At 34.4% G+C, this 26,485-nt stretch overlaps 1 protein-coding gene across 4 annotated transcripts; it reads right to left on the reverse strand.

Annotated features, from left to right (window-relative positions):
* Positions 1–3,930: 3,930 nt before the first annotated feature.
* LOC18436136 (protein INVOLVED IN DE NOVO 2) lies at positions 3,931–16,133 on the reverse strand. Of its 4 annotated transcripts, none has more exons than XM_006846159.4 (8): positions 15,937–16,133; positions 9,078–10,012; positions 7,241–7,422; positions 6,642–6,731; positions 6,248–6,535; positions 5,824–6,036; positions 5,038–5,300; positions 3,931–4,428 (listed from the first exon to the last, which is right to left on the reverse strand). In XM_006846159.4, exons 2-7 carry the CDS (start codon positions 9,997–9,999, stop codon positions 5,070–5,072), a joined length of 1,926 nt encoding a protein of 641 aa, XP_006846222.1. In that variant the 5' UTR covers positions 10,000–10,012; positions 15,937–16,133; the 3' UTR covers positions 3,931–4,428; positions 5,038–5,069. The 4 variants fall into 4 exon arrangements, with proteins under 4 accessions (XP_006846222.1, XP_088730924.1, XP_020524075.1 ...); XM_088874798.1 differs by lacking the exon at positions 15,937–16,133 and adding an exon at positions 10,392–10,485; XM_020668416.2 differs by lacking the exon at positions 3,931–4,428 and having other exon boundaries at positions 4,869–5,300.
* Positions 16,134–26,485: the final 10,352 nt, after the last annotated feature.

Raw genomic sequence — 26,485 nt, forward strand, 5'->3', positions numbered from 1 at the left:
ACCATCTATGGCAATAGAGTACAAACCATAGCTAGCAAGTCACCTATTTAACCACGACTTTTTCAAAAAATCAGTGCTTTTTTGAAAAACGATTTAATTTATGACTTTTTCAATCGATCGATAAAAATACGCAATTTTTTCATGAAGTTTAAAACACGACTTTTTCAAAATTTGAAAATTTTGTTTCAAATAAACTTTTCTATTGATATACTCTTATTTGTTTTTGGAAAGTTCAACATATTTTTCCTGTTTTATGAAATTTGTATTTCTATTTTTATTTCTATTCTCCCAAAACTTTCTCTGGTTCTCTACTATGGTGTCTATTTTTTCGGGTGGTTATGGGTAGATCATAATTAACAAGTATGGGGTAGACTATTTCTTTCTAGAAAGATGAAAATTGAATTCACCTAACCAATATTTATCTTGGCAAATAGAAGGAAAAAGTTTATACAAGATTGCAACCTTAAAGTGTAGAATTACAAATGCACCTCAAAAATCCATTGAAAACGGTTGTTTTAATGTTGAAAAACCCTCTAACCAATCATTTCGACATCGAGATGTATGAATATGAAAAAAAAATAGATTTTGGGTCCCAAAAATAGTGCATCTTGCAACATATTATCTGGACTGTTCAATTTTCAAGATTTTCATATGTTTAGAGATCTACTTGATTTTAACCATTTTTAGAGTTTCAAATTTTATAATTAGAGATGAAAATAGATTTTAAGATAATCCTAATAATTTTTTACACCAAAATTACATGTTATGATCAAATTTGGAGGTACACCTTAATTGGATTGTTTTAGGTTACAACCTTATAGAAACCACACCCCGAATAGAATAGATAACCATATTATGATTTAGGGATATATCACATTGAATATTTGAAATTTATATTTACAGGGAGGTCATTTTTATACTGAGTGATATATATATATATATATATAGAGAGAGAGAGAGAGGGAGAGAGAGAGAGTTTCAAAATTTCTAATATTTTAAGCATATTTGATTTTATGACTCCAATTTTTTTAGCCTAGTCCGATATATTCGCAATCTCTTTACATGAAGTATTTTTGCCGATCCATATTTTTTACCCTATTTTTTCATCCGACTTTTTAAAATAAAAATGATTAGTTTCCAATTTCATGGTAAACCAATTTATTGATAATCCCCAACTTGCTAACTATGGTACAAACACCACAAGAGATATGGCATGGTAAGCCTGCTGATAATTCTCGTCTAAGAATTTTTGGTTGTCTTGCTTATATTAATGTGAAGGACGATATGTTGAGTCCGAGATCAAAGAATTATATTTTCCTTGGTTGTGCAAATGGAGTTAAAGGCTATAATAACTTGTGGTGCCCAAATCCTAAGTCGGGCACATTTATTATCAGTTGTGACGTTAAGTTTGAATAGTCGATTATATTGAAACACATTTCAAAGGGTACGAAAAAGAAAAAACGCAGCAATAGTAATAAAATTGAGGTGGAGTTAAGAACTCTAGAGAATACTATAAAATATGTGCCAGAAAATCCTTGACAAAGAGTGGAGGTGAGAATGTTGACCATGAGAAGGTCGTTGAGCCTACTCCACATAAAGAAGAGTCTCAGCTTGGAAGGGAAAAGAGAACCAAGAAATTATTGATGCGTTACAGTTTTGAGGACATGGTAGCTTATGCATTGTCTACCACAAGCCACGAGCTATCATTTTTTAAGGAAACTACATAGAATGTTGACAATAACAGGTGAAGTGATGACATAATGAAGAGATGAAGTCTGAAGAACCATATCTAAGATCCGTGGAGTTTTCTAAAGGTAAGAGAGTCATTAGATGTAAATGAGTTTATAAGAAAATAGAAGAGTCACCTAAGTTAGGCGGTGATCAGTTTAAGCAAAAGACTAAGCACAGGTAAGGCATTGACTACAAGGATAGGGTGTAGACATGGTGGACATTCACACGTAGACACCAGACACAAACATTGAACCATACATGACCTTTGATTTTATAGGTCGCTATTCCATTTCAATTGGTTATGAATTCCTATGTAAACTAGAGCAAACACATTATGGCTCATTAATCCCATATATTACACAACACGTTCTCTTATATTTCTAGTATGCCTTCACATCAACAAAGGAGCTCACTCATATTTCTAGTATGCCTTCACATCAACAAAAGAGCTCACTCATTGTGCCTTTTGCCATTATACCTCATCTATGTGGCTCCTCAAACTACACGATTATTGTTGTGATATGTCTTGAATTTCAAGTCATTATTCTATGGAGATATTCTTTGAGTTTCATAATTTTGGGCGATTAGTTTAGGTTTCCTGATTGTATCATATTTGACCTATCAAAAAATAGTTAGGAAAAGGTTTTGACGATGAGGGTGATGATTTAACTTATCAAAAAGTGGATAATAATGGCTTGCGTCTATCCTTATCATAAGGAGATAAAGAAGGCCTCACATGATTAACTTTTTCAGGCTTCCTTCTTTCCTCTATAAATAGGCGTGTGGGAAGAGAGAGTAATTAGTGTATCCTTGGGTTGTGTAGAGAGAAATTTTGGGTATAAAGAGGAAGTGTAGAGAAAGGCTTTATGAAAAATTAAGTTTCTTTCCTCTATAAATAGGCGTGTGGGAAGAGAGAGTAATTAGTGTATCCTTGGGTTGTGTAGAGAGAAATTTTGGGTATAAAGAGGAAGTGTAGAGAAAGGCTTTATGAAAAATTAAGTTTGTGTTTTTAGTTCTCTCAAGAGAGGGTTATTTTGTAATTTTTTTTCTATTGATTAGTAAAAAATTATTGATCATCTTCACACGTCGAAGAAGTTATGTATATGTGAAACCATACAAAATATTGGTATTCTTTTTGCATTATTTTTTTCTCGTTTTGCTTTTTGCGTTTGTTGTGAGCTTGTGTCCAGTTGTGTTTATTTCCTCTATCATTTTCTCATTAGCAGAATTACTAGTTTATGCGATTCTTCAAACTTCATGTTGTGAGCCAATCAAAATAGTCCCTATGATTCATGTAGACTATGGCTAGGACTTTAGTATATTGCATTCCTACTTTACTTTCTCCAACACCACCATGTATTTTAAAACACAATTCTAATCCCGTCATCCAGTCTGTAGGGCTATTCTCTATGGGGAAGCCTATTTTTTGCAGAGAGGCCCGGCCTGTGGGCCCTCTCAACGGACCGCTGTAATCCTTTCCTTCTTTTATACAACAGTTAACAGCATCAACAAAAAAAAAAATCCCTTCATCCATAATCGGGACCATGGGCCTATCTTCAATACATTGAAACTTTTTTGTGCCTCCAATTGAAGGCATTCCTTACCTCATTCAAGTTCCCAAAGCACACAAGGGAGAGCTCCTAATACCGTGATCATTAACCAAGAAGGGTCCTCAGACTCGGAACCCTTCTCCCCACCTTGGAGCACATAATTACATTCGTCTCCTTTTTCATCCCACACCTAGTTCCTAAGGCAAGTAATACCCAACCTTTTGATCCATGGTACAGGCCTTAATGTAGTGCCATAGAAATCTTTGTCAGATCAGGACCATAAATGGGACCACGACTTTGTTTAGGTCCGTGCTCAAATTGACAGTAATAAAGTTCATGTACACACACAACCACACACCACACACACAGGCAAATTCCCATTAGAACAAATTTTACTCAGAATAAGATTTCTGGTTCAAGATTCCCGGATATTTTTATTAAGAAAACCCTAATGTTCCCAAAACCCCATTCTGTGAATTGACAAATTTTACTCGGCCTAAGATTACTGGTTCAAGATAACCCTGATATTTTTATTAAGAAAATCTTAATGTTCCTAAAAGCCAATATAAATAAAACTTAAACATGTGAAATCCATTATGTTAAATGATTAAATAGTCCATGATAGGTATAAGGAAGCCATGGGAAGAAATGAGAGAAGCATGAATCCTTGCATAAATAACACCGAATGTTCATTTCTGGTCAAAATAGATGAGCACTGCTCAGAAAAAAAAAAGATGAAGACGAATGTCAAACACAAGTCGAATAAAAAATATGTTCTTAGCATCACATTAGTGTAGAACATTATCATATGTGAAGATATCGACCAATCATCAATCCAAATACCAAAAATGGGGAATTATCAAATGATTGAATTAGGAATTGACCTAATTGGTGGTATTACGCCATAAATTTGTGCATTTGTTTACTGAAAAAGAATCACAGAAAGTACATTTCCAACGAGTAATAAATTTTAACTGCAGATATTTGGCATGACTAAGGAGAATCCACAGTCGATAGAATATCTCTTCCCCTTTTCTTTAATGTCCTCTGTTGAATTGTAAGCATGAGACTCAAACATGCAACCCACTAGATGGCTATGGTACCAAAACTGAAGTACATACATGCTTCTCCTTTTCAACTTTTTCTCCTATATTTAAATTTAAGGTCAGCACATAGAAAGATAGTTCCTGTACTCAACTGGAACTAAGTAATAAGCAAAGTGATAAGTACCAGAAAATCAACCTAACATCACACTGGAATTCAAGATTTGAAGCAAAAATCAGCTCACCCAATTGAAAAAAACGCGATTGGTTGAAATGATTAGAAAAACTAGGGCATCACCTTTTAATTTGACATGACAGTTAAACCAGAACTAAGAATTCAAAAGGAACACCCAATTTCGAAAACACATACAACAGAAAATATAACTCTCGAAAACAAATATAAAAAATCATGAAAATTATAGCAACAATGAGAGCTGAAAACCAGACTGAGACGACTACAACACCACATGAAAACTCAACAAACCACAAAAAAAAGAACCACCAAAAATCTAATCCACAACAGTACTCCCATAACCATGAGAAAGATCTAACCATCATCAAGATATTATGCCTGACTATTTTCAAAGAGATACTACAAAATCTCTCAGATTTAGTTATCAACCACTATATTTCACTATATTTCCACAGTTTAACTTTCCCAAGATTTGAATTTTGATCATTATCCGTGTGAAAACAAGGAGTGAAATCCAAACCTCAAAATAACTGCAATAAAGAATCTGCATTTCTACGTTCTCTTCCGCTTCTTTGTCTTGTTCTGCTTCACAAAATGGTGGATCACCTCTTGTAAGCTGGCCTGCCTACCCTCTTTGAAATGCCACAGAGCTGGTACTGGATATCTTCCACTAGGGTTGTAATCATTGAGCTCGAGCATAGCTGTTTCCACAGCTTTACAAACTTCATCTCCATACTCATCTCTAAGCTCTTTGAACTTCTCGTCATTTTCATCGATAACCTCCTGCATGATCAACAGAAATTTCCATGAATGCCAGAGGCATAAGGATGGAAAAACATTGAATGATATGTGCAACAAGGAAATAAATACAATCGACTTAGGCTAGTACAGCCAACTTGATATGTGCAGGCTGCATGACCATAGTTATTTACAACACTGCCAGACTTGTAATCCTAGAAATTTTAAATACTGAATCAAAATTTGACAAAGTTGACACATCCAAGAAAACGAGAGAGAGAGAGAGAGAGAGACAGAGAGAGAGAGAGAGCACAGAAAGACGGTGAGAGTATAACAGTTTACAGAGAGAAGAATAAAGGCAAATCCACTTGCATGCTTGTATACACACTGGACTGCAAATATGCATAACGACAGTTGCTTGACAGAAGGGAGATCAAAGATGTTCAGAGAACCAAGTGGTGAATTGGTAATGTGAAAGAATGCAAGCATATACTTCAGCCATGCATATATGCATCTGGGCGCGTTAGAATTAAGACATTAAATGAAGTTAAGAGTTCCCTAGACATACACGATCCTTGCCATCAATAGAAACAGTCTTGAAAGGATGCCAGGCTGGGTCTCTGGTGTGAGCGTCCCACAAGGAGCACAACTCTGAAGCTTTCAGTTGCCAATCTTCATTTGGAAGCTTTGCCTTGACAGCACGATAAAATGGCTGTTCATCAAGAACCCCCATTCTCTTCACACCAATATGTGCACGACCGTGGGTTTGGTCCTTAAAATACTGTAAGGCTACATGTCAGTTTCAGGACTCATCCCCATTAAAACAGAAACAATTATGTATTCACAAAAATCGAGAACAATAGTAGGCTTGACAATAGATGCTCTGTCGCTACAAGTATAACATATAATTGCATAGAAACCAATGGCATTTAGAAGTAGTTTTCATGAGATTAGCTGGATAATAAATACTAGAAACAAAAGAAAGACCATGCCTGGATTGCTTCTTTACGAGCTGCTTGCAGCTCATCATTCGTTTCCCGTTCCTTGCTTACAAGAACACTGTTGAGTTCTTCTAAGCTTTCCATTTCATTTTCCTTTTCTTGAAGTTCCTCAGTCACTAGCTTCATTTTTTCACATACTTCCGAGTTGTTTTCTCCTCCCATATGTTTCATCATCACTAATTCTCCTTTCAACTTTTGGATTTCCACTTCCAATGTCTGTTTCTCATTCAGTTCTTTTTGTTGTTTGCGAATTACATTTGCCAACCTCTCTTGTTCTATCTGTGCAAAAGATCAGGGCATCTTAAGGAGAAAATGGAGGACATTTAGAGAGTAGAATTTAAAAAGGAAAAAAGGCCAATTGATTGCATCAACCCAAGCAACTGACCTTGTGATGCTCCATAAGCTTCTTCACCTCTCCATCAACTATTTTCTGCTCCAGGCTGGCTTTTTCAAGAGAGCTGTTTTTCAGAGCATTCTGAAATTACATAAAAAATAAAAAATAAAAAACCAATTAAATTTTGGGATATTATAAAATTTTGCCAAAATCAAGGTTCAGCAGTGCCAGGATTAGAAGCTTATAACTTTAAGCTGTCAAAGCACCAAATAAGAACAGTCACACAGCAGTTCTAATTAAGATAATTGTGACAACCTATGTAGTGTTCTTTGACAAATCTCAGCTCCTTATATCTTTCACTGATTACGATGATTCTTAAGGTCAAAGTGAAGAACTATGCAGCATAACATTGTGGCGTTGTAAGTTCAGTCAATACATATTTAGAAAGCTCTCATTCCACTAAGGTTCAGACAAGCATAAAGTCCAGATTAGCTAAATGAAATATTTTACCCCTCTGCAAGTGCAGTATGATCAATATTTTATCCATCATGTCAGAAGTAGGTACTACTATCTCAATCGCAATCCAAGGATTTTACATTTCAATGCCTTTTACACACATAAAAGAAAAAAGTACTACAAATGATACTTACTTTTCTCTTTTCCTCCTCAAGTTTTTTCTTCTCAGCATCATTGTGAGCCTCCAATCTTTCCAGTTCTCTATGCCGTCTTTCTAATCTATCCCTCTCTAAATCCAAAGTGGCTTTATGTCTGTTTCGTTCCTCCATTAGCTGTGTCCAGTTATCAGCTTGCCTCTGCCTTTCCTTTTTAAGCTCTGATAAGGAGGAGTAAAATATCAAGTAATTTCAAATTTCAACATTTGTATGGTGAATGTACCAGCACAACCCAGAAAATTCCAGCATATAAAGCTAAGTATATCACCAAAATGATGAATCCATACAGGTGAATTATAAAGCAAAGGAAACATATGCAATAACTTTTTTGAACAATGATCAGCAAGGGGATCCTTGTATTTGGTTACATGGGAGTTCCCTCCCAACCATTAATATTAGAGATGTAACAGGCAATGGAAGGGTAACTACTCCACCATCCAATAACCACCAAGCTGGTGCTACTATCCACCATCCCCTCACCCATTAATGTCTAATCCTATGATTGGGGATGGAACTCCATGCAATCAAATACAAGGGACCTCCTACATCATTATTTCCCATTTTGCCTTTGTCTTGATAAGTAATAAATATTATTGGTGATGAAAGGCATACATCAAGTTGAATCAAGTTGGGGTTAAACCAATGGGGAACAAAAAAAATCTAAGAAACACCCTACATCAATCCCGATGCTTAAATACATCCTACTGCATAGGAACACTGATATTCATGGAGGGAGATCCTCTGGAGACTCCTTCACATAAACAAATTTCTTTATTTTATCTTAAAGATTTCAGCTTGAACCAAAGAATATCATAATAATGATCATCTAGCATAATGACATCATGTTAGCACTGCCAGAAGAAACTATGACAACTGCCATACTTAAATTGATTTATCAAGACTGAAGAACTAACCTTCTGAATTCCTTTGGTTTTTAGTTGCCAGCTCTGCATGCATAATGCAATTATATAGCATACAAGACGAACCTTTCAGACTAAAAGCAACATGATACAACATGCAGAGACACTAAGAAATTTCATACACATAAACCAGAGTGCAGACACGCATCTAAATAGAATTCAGATAGCCTCATCATAAAAAGGAAGAAAAAAACCAATTATTAACAAATTTTAAGATACACGGTGCAAAAATAATATAAGCATGAATTACTGTCCAATAACTTTCAGAACTTACGATTTAATTCAAACAGAGAAAACAGCACCTAAACCAGAATGCAGGCACACATCCCAATAAAAGTCAGCCTAACATACATTATTCTTTTTGAAAGGCAAAGCAGCCTAAACATACAGAGAAAAATGCTCATAAATTTTATGATGTGTGCTCTATGAGGCTTCCTAAACTAAAAACAGTGTGACTTTTCCAACAGATACATAATTCACAAATTGCATTTTCATTCATTGGTCTTGTTTAGTATTTCTTCAGGACTTATTAATGGACATTAAAAGAAAAGAGAAATCTCTCCAAAAAAATAATAGATCGACAAAAACAGGAAATCATATGAAAATTCAAAGTAATACAATATATAATCAAGATACCCAGATTCTTACATATAAACCAAGTGCCCCAAAGCACAAAGTTCCATTTTCATGAGCCAGTCAAGTACTCTCTTTTTTCCTAGCTAAGAAAGAGGAGGTAGGGCAGGACTCAGATTTATTTATTACAGAAAGCTGTATGATACAACATTAAAAAGGTTAACTTTTAACCTAAACATGATTCAATAGTTGCAGAGGTTATTAAAATCCCAAAAAAAATAGATTACAACGTATGAAAAACAGACACATCAGAAGCCAAGCACCTTTCCTGTGAGCTTCATCTTGCAGGGCTAGCTTTTTGTCCAGTTCATTCTTTTGGTACTCCATTTCCTTCAATTTCTCCTCATGTGACTCTATACGCCTATTCTTGTTATCAATCTCATTCGCTAGATCTTGAACAAGCATTTGTTTTCTTCTCTCTTGCTCTTGGGCAAGATCAGCAACAGTTTTTAGATCCCCATTTTGTCGGAGGTGTTTACCAATGATATCTTCAGCCTCATAGTCATCCAACCGTGCGACCCAACCATAGAAACCCTTCTTGTGGGATCTACCGCTCCTCTTTTCATGAAACCACTGCTTCTTACCACGGTGCAACTCAGCATAATGTTTCTCAAAAGACATGGCATCATGATGCCCTGTCCAATCCTTGTGGAAATCAACCACAGCCTTACCTGTGTGACCCTGATGATTCCATTTAGCATGAACTTTAACTGGTCGAAGCTTTTCCTTTTCCAACTCATCCTTCAATTGAGTGGAACCGAGACCTACATATTTTCCATCCTTACGGATGTAGTCAGTTTCTATATTGACAATGATACCCATCCAAGGGAAAACAAGTAGATCATCAGATTTCGACATAGTCAGAGGTTTTGGTAGTTCTTTTTGCTCATTTGAGTGGCCAGGCTCATCAGGCACTTCTTCCTTCAAAAACTTGCCTAGGGCTTGGTGCTTTGCCTTTTCTTCTGTGCCCCTATTAGATGAAGCACCCACCCCGGTGGCATGCTGAAGGAGGTCCTTGTGGCGATAATCTTGCTTCTTCTTCCCTTTACAGAAAGGGCATCTAAAGGTGCCATCGTAGTTCTTTATGAGGTGTTTTCCTGATTTCAACTCACTGTATATGTTTTCCACACATTCATCGATGTCTGACTCGCTTATTTCACCTTCTTCATCAGAACTTGATCCCATTATGCCGTCAAGCCTACCACAAGATAACACAAAAAAATCGTTATGACCTTCATTAAAATCTAAAAATAAATTCAAAGTTTTATTCACTTCAAATTCCAGGTTCTTCAATCAACCAAAAAGTCATCATAACCCAGAATAACTTTATTCAGTTTAAAACAACTTCAATTTTTCCTGGGTTTTGATTAACAGAACTTATCGTTAGTGTACATAATTCAGGAAACACTAACTAAGCCTCATTGGTGAAAAACAGAAATAAAGCATGGCCTTAAAAGGTTCCTAATCAGATACTATAATTGTTACTCAAAACATAACAAGAAAATATGAAGTGTAGAAAATATGACATTAACCCATGAAAAAAATCGAAGCGTGAATGACCAATGTGAAAAATAAACCTCTGTTGTGAATAAGCAGCACCAATGGAGTGTAGAAAATAGATGCCCATAAGCCTTAGAATATGCTGGAGTAAATAAACACTGACACGAAGTTTATTACTTAAAATGCAAGCAAATCAATGTCAAGGTCAATGAATTGAGCACATTATAATCACTAACCGATAGAGTAAAAATATAAACAAACGGAAAATGATGCATTAAGAGTAAAGACAACTCCAAGCAGCCAAATATTTCCAATACAAGTTATGACATATGAGCAAAAAATATGCCACACATAGAAGCCAGCATGGTGATGCTTACCTCAAAATGAAATAAAAAAAACAATCTGGGGGGTTTCTCGACTGTTAAAAGATCTGTTCCACTAATTAGTTTACTAAACACATCTTACTTGTTTCCTTTGATGAAACTTTACTAGCAAAAAACAACATATAATTAAAGAAGTTCTGTAAAGCAAGGCAATGAAATCACTTTAACAGTTAACAAAAACAAAGAACACAAATTAAATAGAATATCAGAACTTGCATTGGTGCATACAATTGCTCAGAGAATACAAAATGAATCAATTCAATACATAAATAAATAAAAATCCGTAATACCCAAAGTTATTTCAAACAGAAGGGAGGAAAATCAAAATTTCTGAAATCAATCTAAATTTAAGCATAGATAGATTATAACAGTTTAAGGCAAAATATATTAGGATTATACTGGGCACTAGAGAAGTAGTTGTAAATAAAGAAAGACAATGTCAAGGTTCATGTACACAGCATATTCTATGCATCAAAAAATCAAATCTATAAACTAATGAAAAATCTTCCAGTAAGATTAACTTCAATTCAAGCAACATGCACAAGAGACAAGAAATTTACTTGTAGAACAAAGAAATAACAAATTGCAAGAAACATAAAAAAGGATTAAGCAAATCCATGGCAAGGTTCACATATAGAGCATAATCTTGAGTAGTAAACGGTCAAATTAGAAACACGGAAACACATGAAATTGAGCTTACAGGTAGCATCAAGCAGCATACCCATTTCTATGATAATTAACTGAAATCTATAACTTATTTGCATCCTTTCGATAAAATTGTCCTAGTGGAAATAACCATAAAGCCACAATGTCCCACAGAATATTTCTGATCTTTAGAATCAAGGATCACTTTAATCAAAACAACAATGCCCAATATTCAGGAATTCGAAACGTCCCCATTTAAGATGCCAATTTCTATCGCCAATAGACTTAGAGCATATCATGAGACATTGCTTATTTTGGGGAGCTTTTTTGTTTTTTTGTTTTTTGTTTTTTTGGGGGAGGGGGTTAGGGATTAGAAGGTTTAAGGATATCAATATCACACAGTTGGACAGTGGAGATTTGCTACTCAAGAGGATAAGGAATAAATGTGGAGTCGGTGCATCGGGATGGATTCCAAAAGAGGAAGCTAATGCAACAGCCTTAGGGGCCCAGAAAAATGTCACCTTGGAGTCCCTTCTTTTCTCCAATTGTATCCATTTTTCAGTGAAAACAGGGAATCAAATTCAGTTCTGGAAAGATAGGTGGATTGGAGAGAGTGGGAAATGGTATGCAAATCTAAGAGAGAAGGTGGTTTAGGGATTAGAAGGTCTAAAGGATATGCATGTTGCACTGTTGGACAGTGGATATTTGCTACTCAAGAGGATAAGGCATAAATGTGGAGTCGATTCATCGGGATGGATTCCAAAAGAGGAAGCTAATGCAACAGCCTTAGGGGCACAGAAAAATGTCACCTCGGTGTTTCTTCTTTTCTCCAATTGTATTTCAGTGAAAACAGGGTATCAAATTCAGTTCTGGAAAGATAGGTGGATTGGACAGAGTGCAGTGGCCATGCTGCCTAATTTTTGGTCGCTATTGGGGGGGGGAGGGGGGGTTGCGCAAAAATTCTACCTCATCAAGAGCGAAATGGTGTGCAAAGTTCAGAGACAAGGTGGGTTAGGGATTAGAAGGTTTAAGGATATGAATGTTGCACTGTTGGACGGTGGAGATTTGCTACTTGAAAGGATTAGGCATAACTATGGAGTCGGAGCATCGAGATGGATTCCAAAAGGGGAAGCTAATTCAACAGCCTTGGGGGTCCAGAAGAATGACACCTCGGTGTTCCTTATTTTCTCCGATTGACAATTGTATCCATTTTTTAATGAAAACAGGGAAGCAAATTCAGTTCTGGAAAGATAGGTGGATTGGCGAGAGTGCAGTGGAAACCATGTTGCCTAATTTTTGGTTGCTATTGGCCAAGACTGCAGTGCAATAGACTCTCACAAAGTTCTTGGATGGCAAATTGTTTAGTCACCGAGATTAAGGGGGAACCTATACAACAAAGACAAGCACGAACTGGAGACCCTTCTGGCCATCCTTAACTCCCCGTTTATTTCTAGACAAGGAAGAGATCAAATGGAGTCTGAACCAGCCAAATGAGGTCAATCTTCGGCGGCATCTTTCTATAGTCACCATCTCACAGTGGTTAACAAGTATGCTTCACTTTAGCCAGGCTTTCTACTTGCTATTGTTACAAAACAGGACCCTTATTGTGGACCATTTATAGCGTAAAGTGATACAATTAACGAACAAAAGTGTGCTGCGTAATAAGGATTGAAGAAGCAGCCTACCATGTATTCCTTTAGCGTGACTTTGGTGACCATCTCTGGACCTCTAACCCCTGAATCCAGTCAACAGCTACCTGCAAGGCACTTTCAGATCCCCTTCCAACAAGTGGCCTCCTTTGGAGAGCTACTATTTTTTACCATCTGGATAGAACATAACATATCATGTCTAGAAGCAATTGTGGACAAACTCATGTCTGCTGTAATCAGTTGGGTTACTTTTAAGGAACTCCATCATGAGGACCATTCCCTTGAGGATTCCAGGATTCGCACATTGGACTCTACCCCAACTAGGCACCATCAAATTGAATTTTGATGGAAGTTCCTTTTGTAACTACTGGGAGGGAGGGAATTGAGGTGTATTAAGGAACACTTCAGCTACTCTCCTTTTGTCATTCCGAGGACCTGTGGGCACCCCTACTGCAATGGTGGCCGATGCGCAGGCCTTCCTATGAAGATCAAGCTTTTAAAACAATAATGGTATTCCTCCTTGGAGATGGAAGGTGACTCCTTGAGTGTAATCGACCAGGAAAAAAGGTACATCTCCATGCACTGGATTTTTCAAACAAGAATGGCGTTCCTCCTTGGAGGTAGAGCATGTCTTTGATGAGATCCATGAAGTATGCAGTCTTTAGTGTATGCTTTCGACACACACGGGGATAGGTCAGTGCCCTAGCACTCTCGTGAAGGATGGTGCTGATTGCACATCTCTGGCCATCTCCCAGCTCAACACTTAAGAAAGAGCAGGATAGAAAGTACCTACACCCTACCCCACCAGGCCATGTAATGGTCGCGATGATCATTTGAAGCCCCCCTTCTCTCCTTCTATTCCTCCATCTCTCCCCCTGCTCTCCCTATTTTCCTCCTACCCCCTCAGATAATAGAGTCAATTATGTAATTCTTAGCAGAGGCATCCATTTCTTGTGAAAGGCAACAATTGTACTAAATCACTACAATAAATACAGATAATTCTTCTCAAAAAGAAAAATAACCATAAAGTTAGGAAGTCCAGTAAATCAAAGGAGAGGAAATCAATTTTAATGGTTGGCAACATAAAAAAAAATGAATATGATAAAATGAAACGATGCATAACAGGACTCGCACTCTGAGAATACATGTCAAATCATAAATAAAATAAAATAAAAAATGAGAAAATTTGCTTTCATCAGAAAATCAATTGCCTGCAAACTTGTTTACTTTTAGATAAGAGAATCAAACTTCCTGTAATCAATGTAAGTCTACCAGGTTAAGAATATAAAAAAAAAAGTGCAAGGTCTCAAAGCCATTTTCAAATAGGGTTTGTATCATTTGATCAATATGTTCACCATAACCCCATCCCATCAATGTGTTGGATGGTAATCAGGGGAAGTGGTTCCCACCATACAATTCAGTGATTGTACGCCCCTACTTTCTCTCTATCACCATCCAACCAATTGATTGGACGGTGATTAACCACATTTCCATGGTTGTTACCGTGACCAAATAGTCATATTTTATATTTCTCCTCTCCAATATAGGTTAGAACAGAATATGGATCACATACAACAACGCAAGAGAAACCAAATATATAAACATAGCATAAAAATAGTTAGCAACTGCATATTTCATAGTAATGAAGCAAGGTAATAACAGTGAAACTACACAAATAACAGTACCAGTAAGCATTTTCTAAGTGAAACAGTATAGAGACAAGATAAAAGAGACAACAGGTATCTGAGATTCGATCTTAAAGGGAAAACAAAAAATTAGCTGGAGATTTACTAAACGTAAATTTCTAAAAGGAATTTACACAATTATCACACAAATAAAGGATGACAGTGATTCATACTAATCAAGCATGTTAACTGCACAAGTAACAGCGAAACTGTAGAAACAACAACTACATTGAGCATTTTCTAAAGTGAATGTCCAGAGGTAAAATAAATGGTAAACGGGCTACCTAAATCTTTGACTTAAAGAGAAAAAAAAAAAAAAAACAAGGGAATTTACTAAATTAGCACATCAATCTATACTGATACACAAATAAATAACAATAGCACAATAGTATGTATGAGAGCAAAAAAACAAAAGCAACATTAAGCATTTTCTCAAGTGAAAAGGAATAGAGACAACATAAAAGGAAAAAAGGCTACCTAAACTCCTAAAAAGGAAATAAATTTTTAGAAGTTTGCTCCATGTGAATTTATAAAGAGAATCTATACAAACATCCTAAAACAACAAACAATAGCACAATATTAAGAATGAAGACTTCACAAACCACAGTCACATTGAAGCGTTATATAAAATGGCAGGTCCAGATCAAAATAAAAGTTTAATTGGCCACATAAACAGTTGAAATTAAGGGGAAAACGAAAAATTAGTAACGAATGCGCATTTCTGAAGTAAAACTGTACAAATACCACACGAATGAAGAACAATAGCACAATATTAAGCATGGAAAATACACAAACCACAATACCAAAGTTTTATAATCCAGATACAAAAGTAAAAGGAAACGGATAGCACAATATTAAGAATGAAGACTAGACAAACCACAGTGACACTGAAGGGTTCTATAAGCTAGCAGGCCCAGATCAAAATAAAAGTGAAAACGGCCACATAAACAGTTGAAATTCGAGGGAAAATGAAAAAAATAGTAACGAATGTGTATTTCTGAAGCAAAACTATACGAATACCACATGAATAAAGAACAATAGCACAAGATTAAGCATGGAAAATGCACAACCTACAGTGACATTAAAGTTCGATAGCAAAAAGCTATCAAATCCTTTGACATTAAAGGAAATAGAAAAATCAAGAGGAACATGCATTTCTGAAAAGAATCACTGTACAAATCACAAAACTAAAGAAGTATATCCGATTTTTATGGCGAAAATGCAGAAATCGCAGGAAGAAGCTGCAAATTTATCGCTTACCTTGCCCTCCCTCTGGTATCTTCGTAGGTTTAACTTGCAGAGAAGAGAGATAGAGAGTGAGCTGTATAAAGCAAAAAATAGAGAGGGGACTAAGTTCAGAGAGAGAGAGAAAGAGAGAGAGGAGAGAGAGAGTTAGAGAGAGAGGAGAGAGAGAGTTAGAGAGAGAGGAGTGTTTCTGAGAAGCCCGCCAAATTTCTGAGAAACGGTTTACAGGGCTCGCGATTTTGTTGCGTGACTGCAACACACAGTTTTAGATAATTGGACAAAACTACCCTCAGGTCTTTTTTAAATAGACTGAAACGCTCCGGTAAATTATGGGGGAGTGGATAAAATGAGATTCTCTCGTAAATAACAACCGGAAATACTCTTGTCAGCGGATACTATCGTTAAAAAAGAAAATGGTTTGATAGGCCCCAGCCTTATTAAAATAAGTAAAACCTCACCTCATGATTCATCAAAAGTTACAATTCAAGCATTAAAAAACCTTTATGTCGTTCATCTAGGCTTATCATATTAGTTGTAAAAAAAAATTAAGATTTTAAACTTTAAAATTTATTTATATTATAATAAATTATCTAGACTGTCCATTTCACCCTAAAATTAAGTATTTATGGATCCGCAAGATCTATATCAATGCTATGGTTACCAATTTTATTATCACTGTTGGAAATTGATTTAGATCCATCATAGATATTTCCATTGTTGAAAGTGCCTTCAAGACCAGGATTTGAGGTGAGGTTTTATTTTGTTTTCATAAAGCCTAGGCCCTATAAAAACTTTTAAAGAAATAATAAATTAATTAATTAATAACAAGCAAAGAGTAATAAAAAGTATAATCTCGATTATATATATAAATTTAATTTATTTATTTTCTATTTCTCGCATCGCGACCATTCAGTCAAATATTTTTGACAGTGAAGTAGAGAACATGATCTGGGTGAGGTTTGTTGAGGTGTCGGCCTTATGTTATTGAAGTAAGGTACGACTCAATACTATGCCGAAATTGTAATTTCGGTGCCACAAGGCCTCGCAATGATATGAAAATCAATTGTTACCTCCAATTGTGAAATTTAAAGTTCCAGAAATTGTGACGATCAAGCAGATCCATAAACATTCGAAAATCTTGAAAAATTGATGGTCCATATAATGTGTTAGAAGATGAACTATTTATAAAACTATAAACCCATTTTTTTTAATGTTTATGAATTTCAATGTCAAGATGATCGATTTGATAATTTTTCAGCATAGGAACAACTATCACTAATGGTTTTTTTTAGTTATACCTTACCTGTACAGTATAAGGTTGAGACCTTATGTAAACGTTTCCCTAAAAGGTTTTTCCTAAAAGTACATGCAACTTAATACTTTTCTCTCGCTTAAATATTCGTGTCCTCTCTCTTTCTCCGTTCGTGATCATGCTTAGTGGACGCGCCACAAAGCCCCGTACATATGCAATGCCGGAAGCATGCATAAATTATTTTATACTTTTTCTTGTGTGTCCTGTCAAATTTTGACAACACAATAAAGTATGTCCAAAATGTACTATGGTGTAAATATCAAAATATAGCTTATGCTTAATATTTTAAATATTTTTGGTAAATTGTTGATAACATTACATGAATAGAGTTTATTTAGAATTAACAACCCCTCAATATAGATATAAAGAATGGTGTTAAATTAGGATGGAATAGATGAATTCAACCAAAATTTGTAATTTTTTAAAGGTACATTTGTTCATAAATTTTATTAGTACAATACATTTGTCTTTTAGTGAAAATATCAATTTTACATTACGAGATAAAATATTTATTATCTTTTAGTAATAATTACACATTTACTTTTACTTAATGAACAAGCTACAATAAAAAAATAAAATTTTTTTAAAAAAATTCATAATTAGTAAATCCACTCTTTACAACATAGTGTAACATTAACATATATATTTTCAAGGGTTTAGAATTATATAATTATCCCTAATGTTAATATTCAAAATGTAATTTAATTAGTTGATGGGGTCTGTTAGGCTAATAGCCTACTCAATATTAATACAATCCTTTGCCTTTTGCTATTTAGAGCCATTTATCAAAGAGATGAGCTATTTTCTATCGCATGTTTTATTTAAATTCAAAATTTCATATGGAGATAAGTAATTGGAATAATTGATATCTCAGTTTTAGTTTGATAAATAGACAAATGTTTAATAGTTGACATTTTAAACCATTTTTATTTAAATTCAGAATTTTATATGGAGATAAGTAACTGGAATAATTGATATATAAATAGAAAACGGTTTAATAGTTAACATTTTAGGTATGGCTTTATAAATTATTTTTTTACAAATGAAACATTTATAGCAATAGTGTTTGTTATTATTATAAATTAGAATAAATAATTACATGGATATGATAATTACTTTTAGCCATTAGATGTGAAACCCTACACATTAAATTGTATCACAACCTTAAATAAATTTTATTTCAGACTTTGTGCTCAATCAATGGCATATCCATAACTACCTGATCTCAAATCCAAAAGTCAATAATTATTGCCACCTCTTTATACAAAAAATAAATAGTTTGGTTGAATATATTTTTCTTTTTTATAAAAAATATAACATCATTTTATTCTTTAGTTTGGACAGTACGGATTTGATAGGGTTGCAGCCCCATGGAAATAACTAAAGTTGCAGCCGTTCTCACCGTCCATTAGTTTGGACGGTGTGGATTTGTTTATATAAGTCTACAGGAAACCGGGGCACCTAGAGCTCCGGTAACTTAGATTTGGAACCATTGTTAGAAAAACCAGGCGATATACATGGTAACCGCCCAGCTAGATCGGAACCGGCCCCTTGTCGATTTTGATTGCGGGTGGTTTTGGTGATCGACTGGTATTTTAAATATATATATATATATATATATATAATCTCAAAAATAAGAAATTGATTTGTAATACATTTTTAAAATATTTTTACATTATGGTAAATATTAAAAATTGTTTTGATCATTAACACTCACTTTTAAAATCCATTTTTTTCATTAAAATTCAACCTCATTTGAATGTGTTTTGTTTTAATTATTATTTATAGAAAAAAGTTTGTATAAGGTTGCAACCTTATACTGTTGAGGAAAGGTGCATCTAAAAAATCCTACAGTGGAGAGTGTTCCCACATAGGAGAACCCTCTAACTGATCATCTAGACCTTGAGATGAATGGACATAAAGAAAAACAAGAATTTCAAGTTCAAAAAATAGTACACCTAGTAAAAAATCAACTGGACCGTCTGTTTTCAAGATTTTCAAGTGTTTATTAATCTGCTTGATTTGTACCATTTTTTCAATTTTAAAATTTCTAACTGAATTTAAAAAGAGATTTTGAAGCCATCATAAGATTTAGGATATCTCTAAGTAAATTTTATAGGTGCACCTGAGCTCTACAGTATAAGGATGCAACCTTATACAAACATCACCCTTATTTATATGCTTTTCATATTTTAGTAGATTTTATTTTGAGATAATTTCATATAGAACCCTAATTCTTTATATTATTTCATGGTAGACCCTTATTCTGTTTTTCTTTCAAGCAAACAAGCACCTAAAGATTTCAACATACCCCCTCATCTCTTATCTCCCTCTTTTATTTACTTTTGATCATAAAAATTAGAGAAAATATCTCCATATACTCCATTTTCAACTTTCATTTCTTCCTAAACCCAAAATTTCTAAACCTATCTTCTAACCCCCTAAATAACTTTATCTATATATTTCAACTTTTAACTCAAACAAATTAAAAAAAACATATTTTTTCTAACTCTAAACAGTTTGAAAGTTAGCGTGGGTTTAGGAGTAATCCTCATCCCTGTCACAGAGTTTTTTAGAGAGAGAGAGAGAAAGCATTTTTAGAGAGAAAAACACAAAAAAAAGTCCCTCCCATCATTCTAGGCCCTCTTCTCTCTATCTCTCTCTCTCCACATATTAAAACAAAACCCACTTCACCATTTCTTAATCATCATCCCTGTCATAGATGTTTTTTGAGAGAGAGTATTTTTTGAGAGAAAAATATAAAAAATAGTCCCTTCTCCTATCATTTTAGATCTTCTTCCCTCTCTCTCCACATATAAAATAAGCCCACCTCACCATTTCTTAATCCTCATCCTATCACAGAGGTTTCTGGAGAGAGAAAGCATTTGTAGAGACTAGGGTTTGAAAACTCGACGAGTCAACCATCCGGTTTGACTCGGGAACCAGCACACCCATATCGGTTCTACTGCAATACCGAGAGTCGCCCGTGTCTATAGAGAACCAGGCGATTCCCAACAGTGAATCGCCTAGTCCGGCCGGTTCTCAATAATGACTCGCCCAAGAACACGGACTGTACAGTGTTCTTTACGATTTTCATGGTTTTCTGTCATTTTCTTATCATTTTTCATCTTTTTCAGCTTTATAATCGAATCTTGCAGGCTTTAATTTTAATTTTTCAGCCATTTCAGTCAATAAAAGGTAGTAAAAATTACCGATTTTGATCACAAAAATTTGGATCTGTGAAGAATGAAGCGTGAGTTTTAGGGTTCTGCCATTTCTCTGATTTCAAGCAAAATAGGCCATCCATTTTTGTAAAATCTGAGGGTTATTGATTGTAAGAGTGTTGTTCAAAAGTTTTTGTTCACAATTTGTAAGTATTTAGATGATTACATATCAAATTTGAATTTGAAGCCACGGGTGCACGAAAAACAGGTAAGAACTGTGTTTTTTTTTTTTCCACCATTCTATCAAATGTTTTGCAAATAATGTGTTAAATTTATAGGGTTTTAATTCCTTATAGTGTTGTTTATCATCACATGTATTCAATTTAATTTTATTTATTCAATTTGAGCTTGATTTTTTAGAAAAAAGACTAATGTCTGTGAAGAAAAAAATGAACTGCGGTTTTTTTTTTCTGCCATTCTATATTTTTTACTCAATATTTTGTAAATAATGTGTTAAATTTATAGGGCTTTGATTCCTTATAGTGTTGTTTATCATTACATGTATTTAATTTGATTTTATTTACTCAATTTGAGCTTGATTTTTAAGAAAAAAAAAGACTGATGTCTGTGAAGAAAGAATGAACTGCGGTTGTTTTTTTTTTTTTTTTTTTTCCGCAATTCTATCAATTTTACTCAATATTTTACAAATAATGTGTTAAATTTACAGGGTTTTAATTCCTTGTATTATTGTTTATCATCACATGTATTCAATTTGATCTGATTTATTCAATTTGAGCTTGATTTTTTAGATTGAATGACTGATGTCTGTAAAGAATTGCTTTTTTTTCCCTCAATTCAATCGATTTTATTTATTTATTTGATAATAATGTGTTAATATTATAGGGTTTTGATTCCTTATAGTATTGTTTGTCATAATATGTATTCAATTTGATGTAATTTATTCGATTTGATGTGGATTTTTGAGTTGGAATGACTGATGTTAGGTGGGTCTATGAAGAACTGTGTTTTTTTTTTAAAGAAAAATTGATGATCAATTTTTTTAAAAAATTGTGATTTTCCAAAAAATTGTAAAAATCGTGACCAGGTTTTGATTATCATGAGGAATTAAACAGTATTTTTAATTTTTATTGTTAAATTTTTAGTGCAAAAAATTGCATGTTAATAGATTATTTATGCAAAAAAATACATGATATTAAAATTTTAATGCAAAATTGTATTTTTTAATTTGTTGTTAATGCAAAAAAATACATTAACAAATATATGATGTTAAATTGTATTATATTTTTAATGCAGTTTTGCATTAAAAATGTATTTTTAAGTTTTTAATGCAAAAAATACATGTTGTTAATTGTATTATTATGAGGAATTAAAGTGAATATCATTGTAAAAAATTCGTGGCATGTATGATAATTATATTATCTTGCATTTTTCAATTTTATTATTAAATTTTTAATGCAAAAAATGTATGTTGGTACATAAATTGTATATATATTCTTGATAATTGAGTTGTAGCCATGTGTTGGAGCATATGTTTTTTATTATATTATCTTGCATATTTGTAATTGAGATGTACGACTATTTGTGATCATTTCAATTGAGTTAGGATTGTGCCCACTATGTCTTTGTAAATTTTATTTGTGGCATTGTGAATGATTATATCATTGTAAATGTTTTTTGTGTCAAATATACGTGTAGTGGCCTTATGGATGACTATATTATTGTAATTTTTTTCTTGATTCTAAGTGTGACTTATACAGGCTTTTTTTTATCTATAATGTTCAATATTTTTTTTTTTTTCTCAGTAAGAACTAATTCATGTTTGTCGAAATGAAGATTTGTGACAAGTCCATATGTACTGGCATTCTGAATTACTATACCATTGTAAATATATATTTTATTGATACTATATTAATGTAAATTTTTTGTTCTATATGTAATGGCTGATATAGGCTATTTTTATCTATAATGTTGCATAAATAAATTATTTTTGCCAGTATGAACTATAATATTTTTGTCAATCGAAGTATTTTGCATTAACAACAAATATAACTTCATGAACTAACCCTACATATTATCACTACACATGGTGATTATTTTTTATGTTGAACTGTCAGGTTAATTTTTAACCATTTACATATTAAAACAGTTGAACCATGGCAAGATCTGTGAAAGACCCTGCATGGCAACATGGGGTCAAACTTGATCCCAACAAAAAAGACAAAATTATTTGTAATTACTGCCAAAGAGTGATAAGTAGTGGGGTACATAGGTTCAATCAACACTTGGCAGGGGTTAATGGAGTTGTTTCAGCATGCAATAATGTCCCTAGTAAAGTAAAAAAGCAGATGACAGCATTTCTCAAGGCTACCAAAGGTAAAAAAATTGCAAAGCAGATGATGGATAAAGAGATAACTAGTTTATATACAGCATCAAGCGGGAATGATCCATAAGAGCAATATAATAATGACTTGGAGATGACCACAATAATGAGTTTACAGAAAACATACCAGATGGAACACAGGTTTAAAATGCCTGATGATTATGACATGAGCATGCATGATGGGCCTAGCTCAGACATGCATGGCAGCCCTAGCTTGAGCATGTATTATGGAGGAGTTGGTGGCAATATGTATCAAGAAGAATCAGATGTTGAAGAAATTATTTTTAGCTTATCTATGAGTGTCAGTATTACAGGTCATGGTCGTATAGACCCATTTCTCTCAAAGCCTAAGTTACAACAGATGACCCTTAAAGGCATAGTGAAAGGTACGAGGAACATGTTGGGTAGATATGTTGGTAAATAGTTCTACGATAAAAAGATCTCCTTTGATGTAGCCAATAGCCCATATTTTCCACACACAGTCAATGCAATCCAGAGAGTCGGGCCCTGAATAAAGCCCCCGATGGCATATGAGCTGTGTGCGGGCAATCTTGGATGAAGAGGTGGAGGAAGTTAGAAAGTGGATTGAAGAATATAAGCAGAGTTGGCCAAGAACAGGCATTACTCTCATGAGTGATGGTTGGTTGAATAAAGTTAACAAAAATGAGTTTTTAAACTCTTGATCTATTCCTCAAAAGGTACAATTTTTTTGTCTAGCAAAGACGTATCAGGGATAAAGAATGATACAAACTTCTTGATACGACTATATGATCAGATAGTGGAAGAGGTGGGAGATAAGCATGTAGTCCAGTTTATTACGGACAATGAGCGTGTATGTGTTTCTGCGGGCAGCAAGTTGATAGATAAGGGGAAGCATCTAGTATGGACCCCGTGTGCTACATATAGCATCAATCTTATGTTAGAGGAGATCGATGAGATCAAAATTATGAAGGAGACTCACATGAAGCGAGGTTGGTGTCAAAATTTATATATAACTACTCTAAAATTTTATTTTTGTTCAGAGAACAATTTAAGAAAAAAGAGATAAATAAGCCTGCCATAACCCGCTTTGCGACATATTACTTGGTTGTGGACTCCATTCGGGAATCTAAAGGTACAGTAAAGAGATTGTTTACCAATGAAAAGTGGTTAAATGACCGCTTCTCGAAGTCAAGTACCGAGCTAAAAGTGGACGGCATAGTCTCAAATAAGAGGTTTTGGTCTCGATGTTTCAGTGTCGTAGAGGCCACTGCCCCTTTGGTCACGGTGTTAAGAATGGTGGATGCTGACAAGAAAGCTACCATGGGCATCATTTAAGAAGGTATCGAGAGGGCCAAATCAGCTATTGGGGAGAAATGTAGTTTTGCTAGTAAAATGATCAAGATTATAAAAAAAAGGTGGAACACCTAATTTGGACGTCCAATTCATTATGCAGGTAAATATATATTTATATCATTAGAATGTTTCATTCTAAATTATATTTTTATGAAATTTTAAATGACCTTTATCTATCTATATATTTTATAGGTTACTACTTCAACCCAAAATTTTTTCTATTTGACACCTGAACATCCCCACAAGATTATGGAAGGGGTCAGATAAATTATTGCCTGGTTGGAGAGAAGCCATCGAAACCAGGTAGTACAAATACAAGAGGTATTATGTAATATGTGAGTAAGAACTTGATTGAGTTGTTATATTTGTGAGGAATAATGCACTAAAACGAAATAGTTTGTCTTAGCTTGCTATTTATAAGGATGCTATAGGATCCTTCGAAACTAGACTTGTCAAGAATTCTCGAGCTAAGATGGATCCAAGTTATCCCATGACTAATATTTTGTTCATTTATATATTTAATCTTATGAATTGTTCTTGTTCTTACAATGCTTTTTGCATTGTAATCTAGCTGAATGGTAGTGATGCACCTCACCTAAAGATGATAGCAATCAAGGTGCTCTCCTAGACATGTTCTGCTACTGGGTGTGAGCGAAACTGAAGTACGTTCCAATGGTTGCACACTACTAAGAGGAATCGACTCGCTTCGGAGAGGCTTCATAAACTAATCTACGTTCATTACAACTTAAACATCTGAGAACGACAAATAAGAAGGAAGCTTGAAGACTATGGGCTGACAGACTTAGACACAATATTTATCACAGACACAACAGAACAATGGGTAGTCGAAGAAGAGAAGCCAGTGTTGCAAGATAGCGTTTCTTGAGGCTATCGGTGAGGAAGATCTTAAAGAAGGTGATGAGCAGCATGAAAGAGGAAGCAGTCTGCCAATATATCCACAATTCGTCAGAGATGTCAGTGATATTACACCTAATGAGGGAGAGTGAGAAGGGGGTCTAAGGGAAAATGAGAGAGATGATGATTCTGAGGCCACCCAATCCCAGCCAAATTATTCATATATCGAGTCCCAACAGCAAGAGGGTAGGGATGAGCACGACATTGTAGGTGAGTTGGAAGGATGGACAAGCTTCGAAGATTTTGGATTAGGACCACAACAAAATACTAACACTCAGGGATTTGGGTATAATCAGGTGCCCATTAATTTGGATGATTCGTTTTTAGAATGAGTAGATGAATTGTCATGCGAATTCAATCAATGGAACCAGTGTGACCAAGATGAAGAATGACGTTGTTTGTCATTTTATTTTTAGGACGTATGTTATGAATTATATGCTTTATTGTAGTCCATGTATGATGATATACTTAATACATGATAATTCTATGTTTATCCTTTTGTGTGATGTAAATTAAATGGTAAACAGTAGTTCATGCAGGGAAAGAACATACCAATATTCGCATATTCATGCAAAGAAATGAAAATTCTTAATGGAGTACCCCCATTTCTTATTGAATTCCTAAAAAACAAAATTTATAATAAATTTTAATAATTATTTCAGATTTTTTTTAAGGCTTAATTCGACCGATTTGGCCGATTTTCGATCCCGATTGCCGATTCACTGATCCGGATAGGTTTTTGAGCTGCCCGATCCAAGTCACCGATCCGCTTTTAAACCACTGGTAGTCAGCTACCCATTAATTTGGATGATTCGTTTTTAGAATGAGTAAATGAATTGTCACACGAATTCAATCGATGGTACCAACGTGACCAAGATGAAGAATGACGTTGTTTGTCATTTTATTTTTAGGACGTATGTTATGAATTATATGCTTTATTGTAGTCCATGTATGATGATATACTTAATACATGATAATTCTATGTTTATCCTTTTGTGTGATGTAAATTAAATGGTAAACAGTAGTTCATGCAGGGAAAGAACATACCAATATTCGCATATTCATGCAAAGAAATGAAAATTCTTAATGGAGTACCCCCATTTCTTATTGAATTCCTAAAAAACAAAATTTATAATAAATTTTAATAATTATTTCAGATTTTTTTTAAGGCTTAATTCGACCGATTTGGCCGATTTTCGATCCCGATTGCCGATTCACTGATCCGGATAGGTTTTTGAGCTGCCCGATCCAAGTCACCGATCCGCTTTTAAACCACTGGTAGTCAGCTACCCATTAATTTGGATGATTCGTTTTTAGAATGAGTAAATGAATTGTCACACGAATTCAATCGATGGTACCAACGTGACCAAGATGAAGAATGACGTTGTTTGTCATTTTATTTTTAGGACGTATGTTATGAATTATATGCTTTATTGT

The sequence above is a fragment of the Amborella trichopoda genome, chromosome 8, assembly GCF_054954075.1.
Source record: "Amborella trichopoda isolate Santa Cruz 75 chromosome 8, AtrichopodaSantaCruz75HAP2 v2.0, whole genome shotgun sequence".
Lineage (NCBI taxonomy): Eukaryota > Viridiplantae > Streptophyta > Magnoliopsida > Amborellales > Amborellaceae > Amborella > Amborella trichopoda.

What these genes read in the sequence shown, in the direction of transcription:
- LOC18436136 (XM_088874798.1), bottom strand. Translation starts at nt 10,441, where the DNA reads ATGGGCATCTATTTTCTACACTCCATTGGTGCTGCTTATTCACAACAG. An exon ending in GCTGCTTATTCACAACAGAG is followed by an intron (nt 10,013 to 10,391) that starts GTTTATTTTTCA and finishes ATCTTGTGGTAG; the next exon opens with GCTTGACGGCATAATGGGAT. An exon ending in AGCTTATGGAGCATCACAAG is followed by an intron (nt 6,536 to 6,641) that starts GTCAGTTGCTTG and finishes TCTTTTGCACAG; the next exon opens with ATAGAACAAGAGAGGTTGGC.